This window comes from Opisthocomus hoazin, chromosome 9 (genome assembly GCF_030867145.1).
Source record: "Opisthocomus hoazin isolate bOpiHoa1 chromosome 9, bOpiHoa1.hap1, whole genome shotgun sequence".
In the NCBI taxonomy this organism is placed as follows: Eukaryota; Metazoa; Chordata; class Aves; order Opisthocomiformes; family Opisthocomidae; genus Opisthocomus; species Opisthocomus hoazin.
Window position 1 is genome coordinate 40,548,732 of NC_134422.1, and position 21,399 is coordinate 40,570,130.

General features: G+C 39.8%; 1 protein-coding gene across 1 annotated transcript in view; it reads left to right on the top strand.

Annotated features, from left to right (window-relative positions):
- Positions 1-1,836: 1,836 nt before the first annotated feature.
- The window catches only part of COL3A1 (collagen type III alpha 1 chain), a 51,998-nt gene continuing 32,435 nt past the window's right edge, over positions 1,837-21,399 (top strand). The window contains exons 1-2 of the mRNA XM_075430368.1: positions 1,837-2,024; positions 19,932-20,137. Of these exons, the coding sequence (XP_075286483.1) occupies positions 1,946-2,024; positions 19,932-20,137 (285 nt within the window). The 5' untranslated portion in view covers positions 1,837-1,945. The remainder of the gene's footprint in view (positions 2,025-19,931; positions 20,138-21,399) is intronic.

Below are 21,399 nucleotides of genomic sequence, written 5' to 3' on the forward strand. Positions count from 1 at the left end.
TTTAAATGTGAATATTTACCATGTAACATTCATAAAGTTTCAGGTAAATGAAACAATTACAGTGACAAACATGTAGGCGTTAATACAGAAAACTGAGTGGCAATAAAAAACTCATCTACATGCGATTTTGATAGTTAACTAAATTTAATTCTCATTCCATAGCTGAGAATAGTTTGGATCCATTGTTTGGTCTGTATGTACATTTCTATCAGAAAGCCAAGCAAATCAGTCCAGGTATTAGTAGACATTGTGGCTCTAATTTATGTCCTGAGCATAACTCCAAAAGAGAAGAAAACCCTATAGGCCTGTGCATATAAGATTTGAAGCATTTTGAAGCATCCCAACAAAGACAATGTGGAAAATTGTGGGGTATTTAATTCATGCAAAATAATGATGTGTAATTCCTTTGAAATGTATCAAGCCATTCATACCTTCTGAGTGTATAAGACACAGAACAGACCTTCAGTGTATGTTGAAAGTGGCATCAAATTATTTAAGATCTCTTTGTACTTGCTTCAACCTCTTCCACCTCAAGTGACCCCAGCAGAAGAGGACTTTCTAGTTTAAGTGAAAATGTATTTCAGATAAATAGGTTTTGAAATGAGACCCAATACCTATCAGATTAAAAGGTAACCTCAAGCTGCTCTTATTTTATTATGCATACAGAGATATGGGTCCCTTTTTTGGGATGACAGTTCATGACATTAACGAATTATTGATAGGAGGGATGGTTCCCTGGGTCACTGTAATATCAGCAACACTTAAGAAAAAATGAATAATCACTCCTGCAGTTAATGACCTGGATCAAATTAATCTGCTGAGAGTAGCAATTAGTTTGGTCATTGTTTTAGCAGAAATGCACACTGTGACAGCTTTCTGTGTTCACTTTGGAGTCTTCCAAACTCGTACCTAAATCTACATTCCCAGCAAAATTACATTCATAACAAAACACGCTTAAGCCATCTTATTTGGAAAAGAAGTTTGCGTGTTCTGATCCTATTATCAGTAAAGTTTTGCATGCAATAGAGAAAGAAGTAGGCTTAGAAGTGATTAGTAGTGTCAGGATTTCTTTTTTTTTTTTTTGTCTGCTGTACCTTGTTTGAGGAGCAAACAGTAAAAAAAAAAGGTAGTACTTGTTCTACATTCCTTTGTTGTAATGACAGCATCAAACTGAACTATTTGAAAAGTCTTCATTTGGGAGACCAGTGCTTCTGATTTGGGATCTTGTTTTCTTTGTATTTTTTCTTATGTTTGCTTTCTCGCCAGGTCACACAAAATCATGGTGTGAGGCAGAGATGGTGAGAAAAGCACTGGACCAGAAGTGTTGCAATTTTCAGGCCTCCCTTTCATGAACTCTGATTGCTTATCAGCAGAAATACCCAGGATTACTCCTTCACTTGGATTCTTTCAGTTTGTATGGCCATATCAGGTACTTAACCTTTTATCTTTGTTAGGGAGCACTAAGAATTAAAAATCCTCTTTGGGCTGTACCCAATGACTCCTATTTAATATGTAAAAAATGCCTTACCACAGAGGCTTTACCACAGGACTTTTTTTTTTTTCACATGCATATATCTCACAGCGCACACTAACTATTCATATACAGTCTCTGTGTGCATTTAGTATGCACACAAAAGTTCCAGATGTGCTGTGTGTCTTGTTTAGTTGACTTTATTCTTCTGTAAAGCCAAGAGAAATATTAATCATTCATTTACTGTTAGGGGATGGGTCGTCTTCTCATGTTTCAGTAAAGGGGGTGGAAAAGTAAAGTAAGCCAATTTTTTTCCTATTTAAGGCCAAAGCTGGGGAATGCTTGTGGCTGAGTTCTGTACATGGCCCGGTGCTGGAAGGGCAGGGAACAACCGATGTTGCTATTTTGAATAGATTTTTCTTCCCCCCCCCATTTTTATTTTTGCACAGAGAGTCTCATGTCTAATATTTAGACATGATGAGCTTTGTGCAAAAAGTAACTTTGCTCATTCTTGCCGTGTTTCAACCCTCAGTTATTTTGGCACAACAAGACGGTGAGTAATTCAAGCTTCTTATGATTTAATGTTTTTATTTTATTTTTATTTTCACAAATTGTTTTAATCGCTTGTAAGAAATATATATTCACAAATCTCACCAGAACACTTTTCTTCAGCAGTTCAGCAGAGTCAGATATTTAATGCTGAATCTGAAAGCTGCAGCAGTTTGCATTACCATCCCAAAGATTTCTCTTCGCTTTGCTTTCTTCTGTAGCTAAAAGGACGGTACAGGGCTGTCTGCCTTAGCTGCATTTGTTCTTGTTCTTACTTGTTTTCCTATACAGACACCGGAGAGTTTTAAAACTATTTCTTTTAACTCTTGGAATAATATTTTAACTGTTAGCTCTGTGCTGCCTGGAAGTTATTTGTCACAACCAATAAGTCTTTCCTTCCAGATTTTTATTTTGGAGTTCTACTTTGTACTTGTGTGTTTTACACTGGCACCATGGGGGGTTGTTTAAACAATTTGCATGAGGGAAACAGCCTTAAAATTCTAACCAGTTTTGATGAAACAGTTTTTAAGAGCAAAATATGAAAATATGTCAGCTTACAGGATTTTTACTTTGACGTGAAGCAGAAGGGTAAATTAATTCCCTCAGCTGAAATAGTTTGAATTTTGCATCTGCAGGCTGTTTCGGTCTCTCACAAGACTGATTAGCAGCTGATGGTATCTGGAAGTCCGTACGAGTATGTGTGTGCATGTTTACAGAGAGCCAGAACACCAAAACCAAATGAATACAGAATTTAGAGGGGGGAAAAAAATACTTTGTATACGATAATTCAGCTTACAGTGAAGATAAGTGTGGTATGAGTATTTCAGTTAAACAGATGACATTCCACAAGTATAGCTGACCTTTTTTGGATGTGCTCTGTTACTGCTTGCCAGGCATTGTAAACCAGACCTTCCTTAAGATAAAACATTTTTCTTTCTTGTACATAAAAAAAAATCTGCAGTGTGTTTATTCCTGCATTGAGGCAATGAATAACTTTACAAATAACTTGATAAGCAGCAGCCAAATAAACTGTAGTGCAGTAAAGGAAAGCCAAATGCCTTTAAAACCACACCCTACCCTAGTCTGTATGCTGCAAATCATGAAAACAACTACTTTGGCCATTTTGTGGCAAATCTGTCTGGCTCAGTGTACCTGGAAAGGCACCTCTGCCAAGAGGTGACTGCGAGTCCAGCAGCAGGCTGTTGGCAGTGGAGCAGTTGGAGCTCAGGGGCTCTGTGCATGAGCAAATCAGGTAACATCTGCAACAGCAGCGTGCCCAAATACCAGCCTCCCTCACCAAGCACAGACACAGGCTAAGCCTTGTAAAGTCAAGTATCTGAAAAAAAAGCAATGCATATAAACACGTTCAGTAGAGAATAAGCATAATATACTGTGAACTGATGCTTTTCTGCTTTTGCTTTTCCAGTATATAAACTGTCTCTTCACTAATCCTCAGTGAAGAAAATATAAAATTTGAGCAAACTTATGCAGTGAGTTTCCTCTGCTTACAGCAGCAAATAATATACAAATTGCGTATATTTAATATACATTATCTATAATTATACATATGTATATCTTCAGAGGAATAAGGAGGAAGGGACCATTCAATATAAAAAGAATGAACATCAGTTTTATTTCTCCCAATAAACAAATCCCCGCTGAGTGCCAGATCTCTTTCCCTTACTCTGATCGTATCCCTGGACATTTTTGAGGTGAAACACGTATTTGACTCAAGAAATGGTCAATTTTGAGTAGAAGAGCAATATACAAATGAAGTGTGAGGGAGTATTCTTACTGCTCTGCCACATCCCTGTTTCATGGTGTAGTAACATTTCCTTACTGGGCTAACTTCCATACTACTTACAGGGATGAGGTTACACAGAGAGACTGATAAAAGACTAGTTATCCCTTAAAATATCGAATTCTGTCCTCTCTTTGGAACGTTCCTTTCCACACATTTGGATATGCTTTTCTCACAGAGAATAATAATCGATGAGTTGATTATTAGCATCAGTAATTCATGTGCAGGGCAGCAATGGACTGGGAAACCAGATTTTCCGTGATTCGAAAGAGAATTTCCAGACATGCTAAAATGCTCTCTCTTGTCAAGAAAAATGTTTATACGGTTAGTATCAAATGTAAGTCAATATAAAATTTTCCTTGGGAAAGCCTGCCAGGAGACAAGACTTGGCAAGATATTAAGGAAACTGCTCAGTATACGCTAAGTTTAGGATAGTCAGATGTACCTCTGGGCTATGTGTTTCTTTGTGTTGCTGTAACAGCCTGGAATGGAGATTGGAGTACAGCCTCAGGTTGAACCTCTTCAGAAGCTCGGAATCTAGATATTGTGGAACAAGGAATTTTCTGCGACTTTCATGAACAAAAGTTGTATGTCCTGGTAACCGATTAGGACACTTTTAGCCTGCAAATGAAATCACCTTGACATAATTCAGGCTTTCTGATGTATATGAAGTTAGTGCAGGGCGTTTGCAAGCCCTGACCATGTTCAGGATGAAATGCCTCCTGGTGGCTGACATGACATGAAGCTGGTGCTTCAGGTATGACAGATAATTCAGATTCCAGCAATGTATATTCAGTTCCACCATTTGAAAGCACCTTTACATCCTGCATATTAAACTACCCAAAAGTGTAGGAACTTTGAATGCTTCTTTAGGAAAGAAATCCATCCTCTATCCAGCCAGCACGATTTGTGCAAGCATTTCTTGCCTTACAGCCTACATTCGTACCGTTTATCTTCGGTTTGTAGGGTCAATCAAGACAGCTACTTCCAGAAGACAGCATAAATTTTAGCTGCACAGACTGGAGGTATTTGGCAGTTTCCACTGGCTACAAAGGAAGCACAGCTCTGCTCATATCAGTGCCAAAAGGGAGGTCAGATGGATGTGGGCCTGTCTCAGCTGCATCTGAGATGGGTAAAGGACACTTCAGTCACCTGGAGTGTGACACTTCTCATCTGTACACCCCATAGTCCTTGAGGAACTTCACTGAGGTCATCGGGAAAACTACTGAGCGAAAAGCAGTGTGAGAGCAAAGCCAGAAACCCTTCATTATTATTCCAAATAATTTTTTGCTCTAATGTAATTTAGTGTTTCCTTGTAATGTAAGTATTATCTTGGATGTTTAGTCAGGAAGCTCATTTCTGAGGTAATGACTGAATACTCTGAGACTTACTGACCTTTTCTATTACTTTCAGTCATAAATCACAGTTTTAAAATTAAATACAACCATTACATGTAGGTTTCAGGAGGCAGCATGCAAAGAACTCTTTATGCTGAGCACCCACTTCTGATCCCCCAGAAAAGGAGGATGATATTTTAGAAAAACTTGTAAACAGCTTAGTTTAACCATCTTGCTCCCTTCTTTTATTAGTTGGAAAAGATTAGATAGGTAAGGAAGTAGACGGGTACTGCACAGGTACAGTATATTTGTAAGGCTGCTAGACTGACATTTTTAGGACTTACCTATATGCAACATTGCACATGTGCATTCTTTGTTGATAAATTAGCTAGTTTAAGGGTGATGCTAATGGCAGTTAGAACTATCTTTCCTCAAAGGTTCTGGTAACACAGAAAAGTCCCCCTCCAGAGTTTTGAAGGTAAAACCAGATGATGCGTGTCTGTGTGCCAACAGATAATTACACAATCATAAGTAACCTGGACTATGTGAAGGTATGAAAGATTAGGGCTCTCCTCCTCTTCTTCCATTTTTCCTAACTGTTTTTTTACCAAGCACATGGCAAGCAAGGTTATACTTAGGAAAACTGAAACATTCCTTTCTGGTCTGGAAAAATCATGCTAAATGAAAGCCTGGGGAATCCACCTCCTCCAAAAATTATATATATGTTCTTGGAAATATGACAAATTTCATAAACACATTTTAGATCATGCATCCCTGGAAGACATTAGCCTCAGGAAAATGAGACGATTATATATCCCTTTCATTATTTTCCAGATTTATTTTTGACTTGAGACCAAATCTACGTAGACTGATTTTTTTTAAGAGGAGGTGGAGTTGGAAACATATACTGCCTTATTACAGGGGGAAGAGGCAGAGGTAGAAGGGCGTTGTCTCTGGCATGAGTATTACTGTTGATGCCTCTGTCAGAGTCGTTACCTTTGCTTCCTTCTTAGTGCTGCAGATTACAAGCAGATCCTATTTCCTCTTCCAGCTTCTGCCAAAGTTTTGAGGTTTGCAATAGGCAGCCAGGTGTCACTTGCAAAATCTTAGCTGATGCCAGCCTTACACAACAGCTGTTGTCACTAACAAAACAGTTGGTTTTAATTAATGCTATAGAAGAGAAAGAAAGGAGCGAATTACTATCACTTTTTTGTTTCACAGACTGGCTGATAAACCGGGCTGACACAGATCTATTAGTCATTGTCCCAGTTATGTGCTAATGTTGTTCAAACCTTGTTTTCATCAGAAGCGTGCAGAAAATGGGACATGTCTGGCTTCATAATTGGGAAAGTATGCTGTAGGTCAGTAACAGAAATGATGCACGCTGTCATTTAGCATTTTGGATGACAAACAATCTCTTCAGAGTTGAAAGGTTCAGCCTACCCATAGGGGGAAACAATAACAAAGCGTGCTTTCCCAGGCTAGCGGGCACCACAAAAACTATACTGCTCTGGGTGTTTGTATGGTAGGTTAGTAATATGGAGAAAAGCACAAGCCACAGCTGCTGTAACAGTTGCCAGTTTTAATTTGTTGGTTTGAAGTAATAATTCATCAAAACCCACAGAAGTGGGAATTAGTGCAATGGTCACGTCCAGTAATACTCGGATTGTGCTGTCCTTTGGTCATGCTTGTTTAAGAAACTAGGCAAAAGATCTCAGCTAAGAGAAGGAAAACTGTTGGCAATGGCAAAGGTAGGTTGCTAACAAAATGTTTTGGGTTTTTTTTGGTCATAAAGTAACTGGATTAGATTCCCACATCATTGCAGAAATTTGATGGGATGGAGCAAAATTCAATTTATTATTGGCAAGACCCAAAAAAAATAAAACTCAAACCTGAAAAGGGTATAAAATTTTTTTCTGATTCAGCATGACAACCATTAGCTCATTCTCCTTGTGGCAGCTTGGTAAATTGTACATTGCACAACTTTAGCATGGTTTAGTGTTCAGTACCTAACACCTGTATGTCTACAGTTTTGAGACGTTCTGATTTTGTTTTTTGGCAGATGATAAATAACCTTCAACCCAAAATGGAACAAAAAAATTAGTGTCATCGTTCTACCTGCTGCAGTACTTTACCAGCCTACCCCTCCTTTGATACACCCATTATATATATACCCTGTACAGGAGGAGAACTGGGCACAGCTGTGGTTCCTTGTCCAGGAGTGATGCAAGAAGTGTTATTTTGCTTCTGTACCTTCAGGCCAGGCTGTTGAGGGGAGTGTGGCTGGGTGCAGAAGAGTGCTGCAGCCCCCCGCCCTCCGCATGCTGTCCATCTCCAGCCCAGTGGATGCCTCCTGGGCAGAAGGCTGTGGGGGGCTGTGCTGCTCAGGGTGGTGTTATCTCTGTTACAGAGATGCTGCATGCTGGCTCACCGCAGTTGGCTCCCCATGGCCATGCTGTTACTAGATACAGGAGCCACTGCTCTGGCTTAGTTACTGCTGCAGGACAGCTACTCCTCTATGGATTTGCTTTCTGCCATTGAATCTTCTGATGCACAGGGCTTGCAAAACTTTACTTTCTGTCCTCTCCATGGCTTCCCTGACAACAGATGCTTTGTCCCTGGAAAAATCTGTAAGGAATTCCCACAGAATTTCCTGATCTTTCTCCATTCAGCACAGTCAGACACTTTGTGTTTCAGGGAAAGAAGATTCCCACATTTACGTGTAGGGACAATGCCATTAGCATTTCTCACATTGCTTTGAGACTGCGTAACAATTTCAAAGAGTAACCCATACGTTGTTCCTGGCTGTGGCTGATGAACTGATGATCTCCACAGGCAGTAAAAAATTACTTGTCAGAGGAGTCAGAAAGTCTCTTCTGGAAGTATAACAGAGATAGAGAGGTGTGCTTATCCTGGAAGGGTGCAGGGAGAAATGAGTTCCATCTTTGACTGTAGAGCAATACATCTTTCCCACAGAGGCACAGTAAGTTATGTTTTGCATTTATATGTTCAAGCAGTCACTGTTTTTTCTCATCTTGTATTGCATAGGAAAGGTTTTTTCCATTTTGCTTTGAGAAAACCTAACCTACTTCCAGTCACTGCTTTTATTTATTTATTTTCACTTCAGAGCCAATCTTCTTGTCTCTGAGTTTGCAAAGTTGAAGCCTCTGCCTGTTTCATGTCAAAATGACAATGGAAAACATGATATAACCCCCTCCAACAACAACCGTTTGTTGGCTTTAGTTTGGATAAACTTCAGCTCTGGGACTTCTGGCTTTGTTTAGTGAAAGTACAGCAGTAGAGATTCCTTTCAGATTAGCTAAGAGACTACTTCAATTTTCCCTCATTTACATCAAACCCTTCATTTAAACATGAACTGTCAGAATGAGAATGAAAACGGTGCCTTCTGTAACGATGTCTGCACATTTTTGTCTTGCTTTGATTCACACAAGTACTCCGTGAAGAAATGTCTGCCAGGGAGCAGAAAGCACGCACAGGACATTGAACAGGAAGAATGTGAATGATAATGGAATGATATATGTTTTAAGACTGAATGTGTTTGGTTATTTTGAAAGCCTAGACCTTCTCTTAAAGCTAAAGGTGCACCCAAATGACTCTCAAGAAATGGGGGATGTGACTTGTAGATTTAAGACTTTAGCTAAGTTTGTACCAGAATGGCCTTCAGCATAACACAAAGCTATCCACGGCCACAGAAGACCCATCCCTTTCTGCTGCTGGTTTTCTTTTTCTGTCACTGTGCATCCCACCCTGGAGGGTGGCACAAGCACCTCTGCTCTCTTGCCAGGCAGCGACAGATTTCCTTCCATGTGCAAAACCTCTGTGGGGTGCTGCGGTGGCTTCAGGCACCGCTTCATTCCCAGCACTGCTAAGGGCAGCAGAATCGCAGGAGCACCCCGTGCATGTTTGCAGCAGTAGGTACGAGAGGATGATCTGTGTCTGGAAACTACTTCCCACAGCAATTCAACACTAGCAGTTCTTGGAAAAATTCTGGACATAATTAGTTCCCACTGAAATTTCCCGCAATTCACACCCAGTGACCAGTCGGTGCATTAGCAGGCTGTCTGCTGCAAACATCTCTTTATCTCTCTTCTTTGCCTTTGTGCTTCTTCTTTTTCTCTCTCTTTCCCTTCTTTCCATTTTCTTTTAGGAAAAGAGGCAAGGGCAAAACTGCAGCTCCTTTTTCAAACAGGCACAAGAGAAACAATTGCTCACCCGAACACAGCTAATAGAAAATATGGGAAGCATTGCTCATTGTTCCTTTGATGTTCAGTGTAATAGCCACGCTGAGCATCAAAGGAGAATGAACTACATCCCCCATGCTATCCTTCAGCTATAAGCAGAGAAAATAGAATTCATATTATCTTGGAAAACACTGCTGTGTTCATGAGAGGCTCTTTTAAACAATTTATATTTGTTCTGCGTTTGGCTTTAAATCTACTGTATGGTGTTTGCTTGTTTCCCTACAGAGCAGTAGTCATTCCATGCCAGCTGTTTAAGAGAAGAATGTCCTAGTGAAAGCTAACAATAGGGTGTGTAGTGGGAACTGCAAATCTTTAAAAAGAGTAATTGAAATCTGCTCAGACATTTTGAAGATTCTTTGCACAATATTCTAAGCCTGTTGGTGACTTAGTCGTCAGCAGGGTGGTCTTCTTTGTAGATCCCTCTTTTCTGTATGAACAGAATAGCATAAATATGGAGAGGGAGGGGGGAAGAAAAAGTAAGGGAGAGCAGTGTTCAAGTCCAACTGATTCTTTTTCTGTGAGAGTAGGTGAAGAGAGAAAGCGTTGTAAACTTCTTTCAGCGAAGAATCGAAGTAAAGTACAGAGCCTCTTCATTTATCAGGGTTTCCCTGGCTCTGGCTTCTCCACTCCTACCTTTTAAGGACTCCAGCAGATAAACTCTGTGGCTGTGTCTGCTAAAGATGTTCTAGCCCTTTTCTGCTACATGGGGCTGTTTTTTCTCACCGTGTGCAAGCAGGCGTTGTTGCTGCACAGAGCAGGGGGAGAGCTCAAGGTGTGCCAGGCTTCAGGCACCCACTTCTGTAGCAATGCTTCTGACCTCTAATATTAATGAATAGTCAGTTCTGTGCTTGCAGGCTCTCCACTGCACCAAAAGCGTGGATTTTCACCTGATGAGGGAATTAGGAAGATCTTCATGCTTGAAAAATAGGCATAGAACTTGATACTTAAAAGTGGCCCCAAAATTAAGAAAGTTATCTTTGGTATCCTGAGAAAACCCTCCTAATGCTCACTTTAGTAGTCTTAGGAAGCTGACAATAAGAACATTGTATCTGGTGTACAAATAGCCATTTAATATCCTCTATGAGGCAGATTAAGAAGAATTTCAAATACTGCCATCTGCATCGAACAAACTGTCCAAAATGGATGTGGGGTTGAATTAGTACAGACTGGAATAAGGAGTGAATGAATACAAACTGTTCGCAGATGAAAGATCAGAGTAGGTTAATGATGCTCTATGCATTTAGAATCCCACCTCCCCCCCCAACTCCTGAATTACAAATACCTTTAATTTATTGGCAGCCAAAGATATGATACTTTTCTTTAGACAATAGGCCAGAGTTCTTTAATCCATCACTGGAATATGAAACGCACGAACCAAACCCTTCATTTACTTCCAACTTCTGAAATTACAGGGAAATCAATAAAACTGTGCAGGGAGTTACGTTAGCGTAGAATTTGACCCCCTGCTACTTAACTCATCTCTGATGTAAATTCACTATGGCCATGGAGTTATGTTGGGGCTGACTTTGTCCAACATATCTGAAAATATAAATTATATTACCATGTGTACTGTACTGCATTGTAATATTTCCCATCTGTTTCAGTCTCAGGAGAGAAGCATTGAATCAAGCTGATTTCTTCCAAGGCAAACCATAGAAACAGCATTGCATAAAATCATTAGCCCTCTCATTGACCTAGGGGGAAAGAGAAGAGCACGTCCCACTTGAAACTTTAAGCACCTGAGAAAAATTGTTTAAAAGGTAGCAAAGTAGTAGCTTTTGCAAAGTTTGGCCATGAAAAACAAAAATCATACTTTTTTCTTTCCCCACACAGCCTTTGGATTTTATCTTGCGAGAAGCTTAAAGTATCCTGAATTAAGTAGTGAAGTGTTTTACACAAGCTGCTATGTAGAGTAAGCCGTAATGATGATCAGTTTTCAATGGTTTCCTTTCACTTAGCAGCTCAGAAGCTGAATCTCACTTTCATGACGCTTTGGATCTGTCAGACTGTTTGTACAGTCTGGGAAACCTGCTTCTACACAATGACTTTTCCAGTTTTTCTTTATTCTTGGCAGGACAGACCTGCTGCATGAAATGCTGCAAAGAACTCTCCGATGTTATAAGCTATTCCTGCTCCTAGCTAAAACCAGAAACACAGAAGTATGTCTTTGAGATACACCTTGGAGGTGATTTTTTTTTTTTTTTTTTTTGAAAGTTCTGACAAAATGTGCTGGATTTTGGTAAATTTTTCCACTTCATCGATCCTAATAATGTTGAGCATTGCTTTTCTTTAAAAATATGTTAGGCCAGCTTCTTACAGAATAAAATTGGAAGTGTTCATGTGTTCAAGTGTTCAAAATTAGGATTACCTTGACACTTGGACTTTGACTGTAGAAGTCTTCATTGACTGCCCAAGGAGTGGGCAGGATGTATGTTTAAAGAAACTAATAAATCCATCAACCCATCAGTAATCGTGTCAGATTTGGAATTTACATCAGTTTCTGCTTGGTTTAAGACAGAAGTCTTTGTGCCATTTGGCATCATTCACTCCAAAGACAAGAAGAACATTAAAATCAGATTACTGCAGAGTAGTGAGAATTTATGCCAGCACTACAATTCAATAGCCACAAATAAAGCGATTGCAGCCTGCTGCTTATTTTTAGAGTGACACCAAATGGCACAAAAGGTGATGTGCCAAAAAATATTGTAATGTAAGAACAGAGGGGATGGAAAAGTCTCATAGGCGTTTTACCAATAATTGGAAGAGTGGCTGAAAAATTGTGCAATGGTCCCTCTAAAAGGCATTGAATGCACTAAATAAAGATGAAATTCTGACTTACTGTGTGTCCTGCTGTAATGCAAAGTTACCCTTGTTAAAAGGTTTGATCTGTCAGGCACCTTCAGTTCCCACCAGAATAATTAACAGTTGATGTTTTTTAGGTCTGATCCAAAGCCTGGTAAAATCAAGGGAGGTTCTGATCAGGCAGTGTTTACCCTTAATCAGGAATGAATGATACACATTCTGCAGAGTATAGCAACAGAGTTCTATCTCTACTAAGAAGTCAGAAGTATAAATATAATTGTCTGAGCTCCAGACTGCACCTGTTGAGAGAGGACTTTGGAGAGGAAATCCCAGAATAACATTTCAATACAGGTGGTAATTCAGGAATATCTTTTTCCCTTACAAAAAATAATTTAGGCCATGATGTTGTCAAAGAATAGTTAACAAAAAAAAAAAGGAGTAAAACCATCTCTTGCATCCATTATATGTTTTTCTCAGAATTACTTTTATAAGTTCAGAAACAGGTATAACAGTTCTCTGGGAACCGCCAAAAAGAAGTAAGGTGATAGATTTACAGCAGGCTGCTCTGTCCTGCCCCTCATATGGCTCAGTTTGAAATGACAGTTCTGCCAAAAACAACCCCCACCAACTAAACAAAAAAAACCCCTCTTTGCACTTTGTTTTTTTACTAGCGCTTTCGAGACAAGAGAACTCTTCTGCCATTGTTTTTGATGCTGGACACCAGCTGAAGCCAGTGGGGCTGTTGTGTAACAGTATTGCTGATGGGATGTTGCTGGTCCCTAGCTCAAAGCAACGCTTATGTGGCGGGGTGACCTTTAGAAGTCGCATGAAGAACAGCATTCAAGGATGTCGACATGCGTGCCTGAACAGAGCAATCTGTGAAAAATGTTGAGAGTGAACAATGTGACAGATTCAGCCACTTTAGACCACATTACCTTTGAAAATAACAAGAGCCTTCTGAAAATAAAGGAGAAAAATTAGAGTTCCTAACATAAATCACCCTTTGAAAGATTAGGAAAAAAACAATAATCTGCAAGGAAAATAGAGGCATTTTGTGTTTTTCTTGGTAGCAAACACGCCATAAGGGTATTTTTTAATCCTGATATTTCTAAAATTTCTAAAAGCTGCAGAAAGTTTGCTGTATTTGGAGCTCATAAAGACAAATGAAGGGAACAAACAATGATTTGTTTAAAATAGAAATACTTGTTTGGACCTATGCAGGCCTGTTTTTTTTTTCCATTTTGTAATCTGAAAGACAGACTGGTGGGGGTCTCAGAGCAAGGCCAGTTTGGCTACATGATGTAATGATCCTTTGCCTGAGAATCCAGCCTCTGCTATACATTGCCAGTGAAACAGCACGTCTCCTTTCCGCAGTACCTCCGACAGACAGGTGTGGTATGATGATTAACCACCATTCTTTCATGCTGCCTTCTCTTGCTTGCTCTACATTGGAGTAAGGAGGAAAATGTCTGGGACTGACGCAGTGGCAGAACTGTTCAAATGCCAGCTGTTTTGGCAGACGAGCATCCCTGGAAGTAAGAAAGCTTCAGTTTCCATCTGAAAGCACATGGTGTAACCATCTTTTTTGGTGTGAAACTTGAGAAATCTGTGAACCATTCATTCACACTCCTTTTCCATTCCACCCAATAGCAGTTCTTCCTCCTACAGGATCTGGGGCAGGAAAAGATTTTTAAGATGGACCCGCTCTGATTTTTCACAGCCTGCATTTAAGCATTTTATCAGTTGAGGTTTCATTCCTCATACCTCCAATCACGTGGTGGACAAGCCTTACAAACTATTACATCAGTACCATTAAATCTGAAAATGTCCTAATAGGTAGGTATGCCCAACTTTGCCCTTATGACCTCGTGCACCATGTGAAATGGATTTAATTAATTAGCTGGTTGTTTTAAGACAATTCCAGCTGAGAGAATGTCTGTAGGCCTTGCAGCTGAAAAAAAAATATCTTGTTAAATCATTTCTTTTCTTATATTTCCACTTCTTTTCCTTATTTCTATGAAATAGACACTATTTCAGACTTTACGAGTACTCAGCGCTTTCCTGACAGGAGAACATGTGGGTAAACCAGGCCATTCTGGCTCAGGAAGCCAGTTAGTTCATGATGAGAGTCCGTTTGTTTCCATTACTGATCACAGGATGGAATGAGTATGTTTGATTTTCTTATAAACATCATCATAATACCAGAGAGGGAGCCCAAACCATTTGCTTCGAGGTAGACACCGTGGCATTCTTTTCTGCTCAGTAAATGGAAAGCAGTGATGCTGCAGACGCTGGGATGGATTCCTCTGTCTGCTCCAGTGTAGGGGAGAATTACAGCATTTCCATTGAAAATGGGCAATATGTCTTCTTTCTACTTTGTCCTTTAGTTAAACAAAGTATAAACCAGTGCAGGAATATGCAATAAATAGATGTATTTACTACAGAAGAAATATAAAACCATTTTTTGAAGTAGCCATCCTGTAAAGCAAATGACCAAAACCAGGTCAGAGTAAGGAAGCACAGGCTTTGTGCAGTTAAAAGTCCATAAAAAGCAAGAGCAAGACCCTTCTTAGCTTCAGCAGACGTCGGATCCAGTCAAAGTTAGAGGCAAGGCCTCCTTCATCTCAGTGCTTTAGCTTTTGCCAGATTCATTTTAAATAACAGCAGAAACCGTTTGCTTGACTCACTGTGTTTGTGATCAGATTCTCACAGATCAAAGCTCCTCGGTTTTGTTTCCCAAGCCACCATGGAGCGGCTGCTGGAGGGTCGTGAGTCACCTCTGTGTGGACTATTGCCCTTTCTGAGGCAGAACCAGAGAAGTTCAAGATGTTCTTTAATTTCTAACCATTTAGTCACATCTCTGCAAATGGGATGTGTGAGTCTGCTACTAATGCAATCGCTGGACGTTTGCTTTGTCCAAAGTGGAAAAGCCTGTGGCTTTTGAGGATGCTATTAGGAGATTTTTTCCTTTTGCCATATATATGTGGTTAAGTCATGATCACGGCGCTTGCACAAATGCGAAGCCAAAAGCAACTGCAGAAAAAGTCAGTTTCTTGATAGCACTCAGTAACAAGTTCCCATTCACTTCACTGGTGGAATTGAGATTATGTCCCATATGACATCTGTCATCCTTCAGACCTGCAATGACCGTATTTATTTTCCCCTGTACACATTTGGGCTCTTTTATGTACCACTCTTACAGGTTCTTTGAGACTAAATGATGATTTTCCTTTCAGCTTTTCCTATTGGTCTGCTTAAATACAGCTGCTTGTCTGCTTAGAAAATAGGAAATAATTCAAAACAAGCATATGATGAAGAATGTATTGCCTTTTTTTCTTTTCTTCACTTAGGCTGCCCCAGGGAAATGCTACTCACAGCAGAATCTTTAAAAATGTGGGTGCTCAGTAAAGAGCATAAATGCAAAGTTATTCAGGATTTCAAATATTAAACCTTAATGTTTTGTACAACGAATCGGAGATTGACACAGCTTCCAACAAACCCTTGCAATAACTACCATAGCAGTGAAGTTCTGTAGAGCCACTGTATTTAGGGCTTTGGGAAGAAGAATAAGATTTTGCATTGCCGTAGGCAAGTACTGTTGGAGTGTAATATTTTTTTAAATCTGAGGCTAATATATATGTTTAGGAATCAATAAAAAAAGCTGGCTAAGGCAACTACGTGACTGTTTTACTGCAAGTCTAGAAGTAGGCAACTCAGCTTTTTTATAACCTTATCATTCCTATGTGTTGCTTGCCAGTGCTTTAGCACAAATCAGCTTTCGAAAGGATTTTGGAGCTAACGGTTAATCTTTATGAGCAATGCAAAATGCATTATGTCATAACATGCTGACACACGGATCTACATCTGAGCACAGAGGGGGTGTCTTGAACAGACTAAGTCTTCCCAGATGTAAGTTTCCTTTGGAATCCTATTTTAATACTTTCATTCTGCCAAAGGCCGCAACGATTTTCATTGCAGCTCTCCTAGCTTATTTCTTAATTCATTTAACAATGTCCAGAAACTTAGGAGCAAATATGAATGTCGTTATATCCAGATGTCTTCAATTTTTTGTCTGTTTTCTTTCTGTTAAATGATGCCATCTACTGTAGAATAACTGAATGACAACCTTGTAAAAATGCAGAGAAATCTGCTTTATTTCCTTATTACTATAAAATTATGTCAGACTTTTGTGACACATTTTAAATTTCCTTGATTTTCATCGACACTGTTGACTAAAATACAGGAAGGTGAGTATTTTCAGTGTGAAAAATTGGCCACTGAGAAAAGCATCTGCTTCAGTAAAGAGCAGTTGTCTGGAAAACTTCTGTTCTAATCAGCAGAAATGGGAAGGATGGCCCTTTTCTGCTCCCCACTCGAGCTGTCCTCTTCACTGTAAGGCTGGAATAACAAAGCAATAAAACAAATCAATGAGAATGAAGTAAGGGTGAATAAAAATCTGACATATGAAAATGGAAATTCTTGGATATGAATTTCCTAGTGAATAAGAGTCTTGCTATCTTAAACATACAGTTAAAAAAATTTGTGGTTTTGGAAGGAGAAGAGAGTGATACCGAGAGCAGAAAATCTGAATATTAAAAATAATCAAACACATCTTATGGCTACAGAATTGTATGTACACTATGCATTTTTTTATGTGTATGCAGTTCATGTAACTGTGCATTACATGTGCACACAGTAACAGTATTCTTTTAGATATGTATCATGGTATTTTTATTTAACAATTACATATAAACTATGTTTTACCCTAAACTAAAGAAAAGTCATCTCTTCCCCTTCTCCTTACGTTTGTAAATGAGAAGGTCGTTTCAACCTGTGCAGCTGGGAAGTGCTTAGGCAGAGCGACAGCAGAGTACTGGGCTCTCGGGCGAAGTGGATCCGTGCCCACCGGTGCTCTGTAGGGTGTATTCAGCCAGCTCCTTGCAGACGGACAACAAGCTCTAACCTCCCTGGTAGCTTTGATGGTGCTCTGCCCCCCACAGTATGCTGCTTCCAAAGTCATCTTGCATTCAGTGAACCACTCGTACGTGGAGCTACTCGGCTTCTGCCACTTTATAATTCATATTTTTCCATGAGTCATTAAGAGAGACTATAAACAAGATTTAATTCCTAATGCTGCATTTCTCATTTTTAAAATACATTTCAACTGTCTTGTTTGTCAGGAAACATTTGTCATTACTCTTGTCAAGGCTGGGCAGTTGTTTTTTTTTCTGAAGTGCCCACAGTGAACACCTGGTTTGTTAAAGCAGGAAAATGTTTCTTGCAGAAACAGCAGTTAACTGAGCAGAGAATCAGCTTATTTCTGTGGGATCCACTGACATGGTTCTGCAGCGTGAGAGCTGGGAAACTGAGCGACATATTTAGAAACTAAATCTAGCTTGGTGGAAGGACGTCTAGGTCCTCCTCAGAGGCAGTGGCTGTTGGTGTCCTTTGAAGCAGCGTCTGATGCCGTGACCCTGTGTCATGGTCAGTGTGAGGGAAGACGCTGTCCTGGAAATAAGCAGTTCTTCTCCACCTCTCTCATGCAGGATCTGAAGTTTCTGGTGGGGCCTAAAAGGTGGAGAAGCAAAGGCAAAAGGAAAAAGTGAATTTCTAAGTGATAGAAAATGTCTAAGGAGGGGGTGGTAGTTTTCATATGGCACTGGAATGTTTTAGATTTTAAGATTTTTTGTGCTGTCAAAGGAAGGTAAAATACTGGCTCCTAGTCCAATATCAGGCACAGAAAATAATATTGGCTTGAAAATGTCTGGAAAGGACTTTTGAAGCTTTTTGCATCTTCTTGTTGTAGAACAAGCTGTGGTCAAAACTAACTCTTAACCATAAGTAGTGTCAGCCTTGACAAGTCAACATTTTCCTCTTTGATTCTTTTGTAATCGAACTTCAGAAATAACGTAAGTTGGTGTATGCAGAAAGCCTGTAGGGGGGATGAAACTGGGAAAAGAAACCTCCTGTCCCATGCAGTGCCCCGCTCCAAGATCCCCACTCGGGTTATCCACTCCATGAGCCAAGAGGTCTTGGTTGTATTCCCCATCGCCCTGGCAGAGCTCCTACGAGGAGGTGATGAATTTCATGGGTGACATAGAGGAAAAAGTCAGGTTGATACGGACAAGGACAAGCAGCTGAGTGAGACACTGGGAAGGGAGCAGAGTCTGAAAAACTAAGCTCAGTTGGGTGCATGGCGTAAAGAAGGTGAACTGTTCAGGTACAAAAGACAAGAGGATTCAGGGAAGATGAAAAGGGAAGTTACATGTTTTGGGAAAGATGAAACCAACAGAGAAAAAAGGGACTGAAGTAGAAGCAGCATGAGAAGTCAGGAAATGCATCCAAGTGTGCACCATGCCAAAGAGCATGGGTATGGAAACAGATACCCACAAATACAGAGAGAAAGAAAAATAAGGAATGTAAAGAGAAAGAAGAGACTGGTGTGCTAACATGGTAGTGGGAAAGAGAAAAAGCAGAGATGAAAGGTGCCGCATGTGAGAAAAAAAAAGGGACTGCATAACCCATAGGAATGGACTGCGCTATAAATTTGCACTCAGTCTTGTGCTACATAGTTATGACCATTACAACAATTTGATGGCATTCAGAATTTCCTGTATGGAGCCAGTGGTAATTTTAATGTCAGAGCTTTAAATGACATCTTTTGGCATTTTTTTCTTTTTGAAGAATGACATGTAGTAGGTAACTTATTCTGATATCAAAGTTTTAAGGACAATGTAGGTACACAATTCTGCAGAATTTTTTGTTTGTAAACTGAATTATTTTGAATTATTAATGGAAAAAATCTTATTCCATTATTCAGGACGTTCACTGTTACTTGTATTTTCTGTCTGAGACTTGTAATAACTTCTACAAAACTTACAAGGAGCTTCTCTAACTTTGTACTGTTATTTTCATATTGGTTTCTTACATGACTGGGCTTTCTGGATCTTCTTTCTCTAAGAAAATACAAACCCAAAATTTAATGTTTGAAGCTGGTTTTCATCAGTCTCTTCAAATTCATTATGCACAACAGATTTGATCAGCTGTTGGGAGTCATTCACACAGCCATGAATACTGCAGATGAACAATGTTTTTTCTGAAAATACAGACACTTGCAACATTTGAGCGGGCCAGATGACACATTAATTGCAAACCACTTGGGCAATTAATGCCAACATTCTTTTAGATCTATTGCATACGCTGGCTTTCAAAAAGCATTTTGAAAACACTTGGTGCTAGCTATTAATGCAAGATGCTAGCGACAAGCGTTCGTGCCGCACGGACAGCTTATTCCGCATCCATGTGTCAGTGCTCGCATTGGCACATGCGGGCAAATGATACACTTGGTTGAGGGATTTGGCACGTTTCCTTTTTAGCTGCAGCAGAGAATTCAATTGCTAATTACACAGTAACTCAGTCTGACACTAAAATTACTTGAGACGGATGATTATCACAGATTTAATTGGGCTTTGGATCAGCTCCAGGAGGTTTCCACTGATGTCTATTTATAGATTCAGAGCAGACTCTGCAATTAATGTAACAGATCCTCCCAGTGTCTGAAGAGAAGTGTTTAGCCTTTTACTTCATACGCATAAACTATATTACAGTAGAAAGCAAAACAGACTATCTAACAGCTTTCATGTTATTCATCTTTGATTTGGAAAATACATTTGAAATAATACTGAATGCTCTTTTGTGTTTCTTTCCAGTCGCAGGATGCACCCATCTTGGGCAGGTTTATGCTGACAGGGATGTTTGGAAACCAGAGCCATGCCAAATCTGTGTGTGCGACTCGGGGTCTGTTCTCTGCGATGACATCATCTGTGACGATCAGGAGCTGGACTGTCCCAACCCAGAGATTCCCTTTGGAGAGTGCTGTCCAGTTTGTCCACAAACAACACCACAACCTACGAGAGTAAGTTTGTCCTCAATACTGTTACCTGGCTGTTGCCACTTTCTTGACCCATGTCAACTTCATTTTTTTTAGATGCTTTTAAACACTTTTCTCTTAAATGCTAAGCTTGTCATTTTCTGACTCTAGGTAAATACATAGGATGGGCAAATTTTGCCAAGTTAAATAAAAAAAACAGCTTTAACATTCAGAGTTTCATCTTTTTTGTTAAATTGAAGAATGCTTCCATATTCTATCAGAGAATTGGTACCAGATCTGATAGAATACTCGTAAGTCCTTTGAGCTATGCAGCTGAAAGTATGAAGTCCTTCAACACAGCTTTACGTAGACAACAGGCACAGATAAAGAGTAGAAAGAGACAGAGGGTGACAATTAGCCATTACATTTTTCATTTTACAGAGAAGCATAGGAATAATGCAAACAGCTTGTTTGTTGACTGCATGCCCAATCTATATCCGTGAAACTAATACCACTACAGAGTTAAAGACAGTTAGACAATTTTCACAGCATATAGCGAGTCTGTATCAACTTGGTTCTACATCAGCACAGAGTAAATTTCCTTTTGCAGAGCTATTGCTGTCTTAATGCCCTGTAAAGTAAAGGTGATTCAAGCCCTACATACCTAATTTATCATTGTCTTTCATAAGACACCAACATTATCTAAACCAGTTGCAGCAACTTCACCTCAGGAAAATCAAGAATGTTAGTGCATGCCAAGTGTCCTGCCTAAACCGCTTCAGTGTGTGAGCCAGCTATACTAAGCTCTAAGGTTATCTGAGTATTTCATCCTTGTTTAAGATCTGTGAGATTCTATTAAAGTACATAGATTTCCACAGGCACACTGAAGATTCTTATCCAGAAAAGCAGAGAGTAAAGGAGATGCGTATATGGAAGAGAAAGGGAAAAGATGTATTTCTGCTGCTCTGTAGTATGTCTGCTTGTATATGAAATGTCATGTACAAATACATCACCTGGTGTTAGTTGGACCGCACTAATGCAACTGGACTGCTTCCAGGACAACCTGAGCTACTTCACTGAACAGGTTTAGAGGTGTAAATGAGTGGTACATACAAGCACGCTGGAGATTTAAGCATAGCTTCCTCTCTCGTTGAGTCTAGAGACTCTTTTAGCAGTTCTGTGGCTCATGATAATAAAGGACATGTGGACTACTTCCTCCAGCTCTGTCTTCGATATGTAAGAGTTTGGTCAGCCCACTGGAAGCTGTCCAGCTGACCTTGGATGATGTATAGCGAAATGCCACCTTG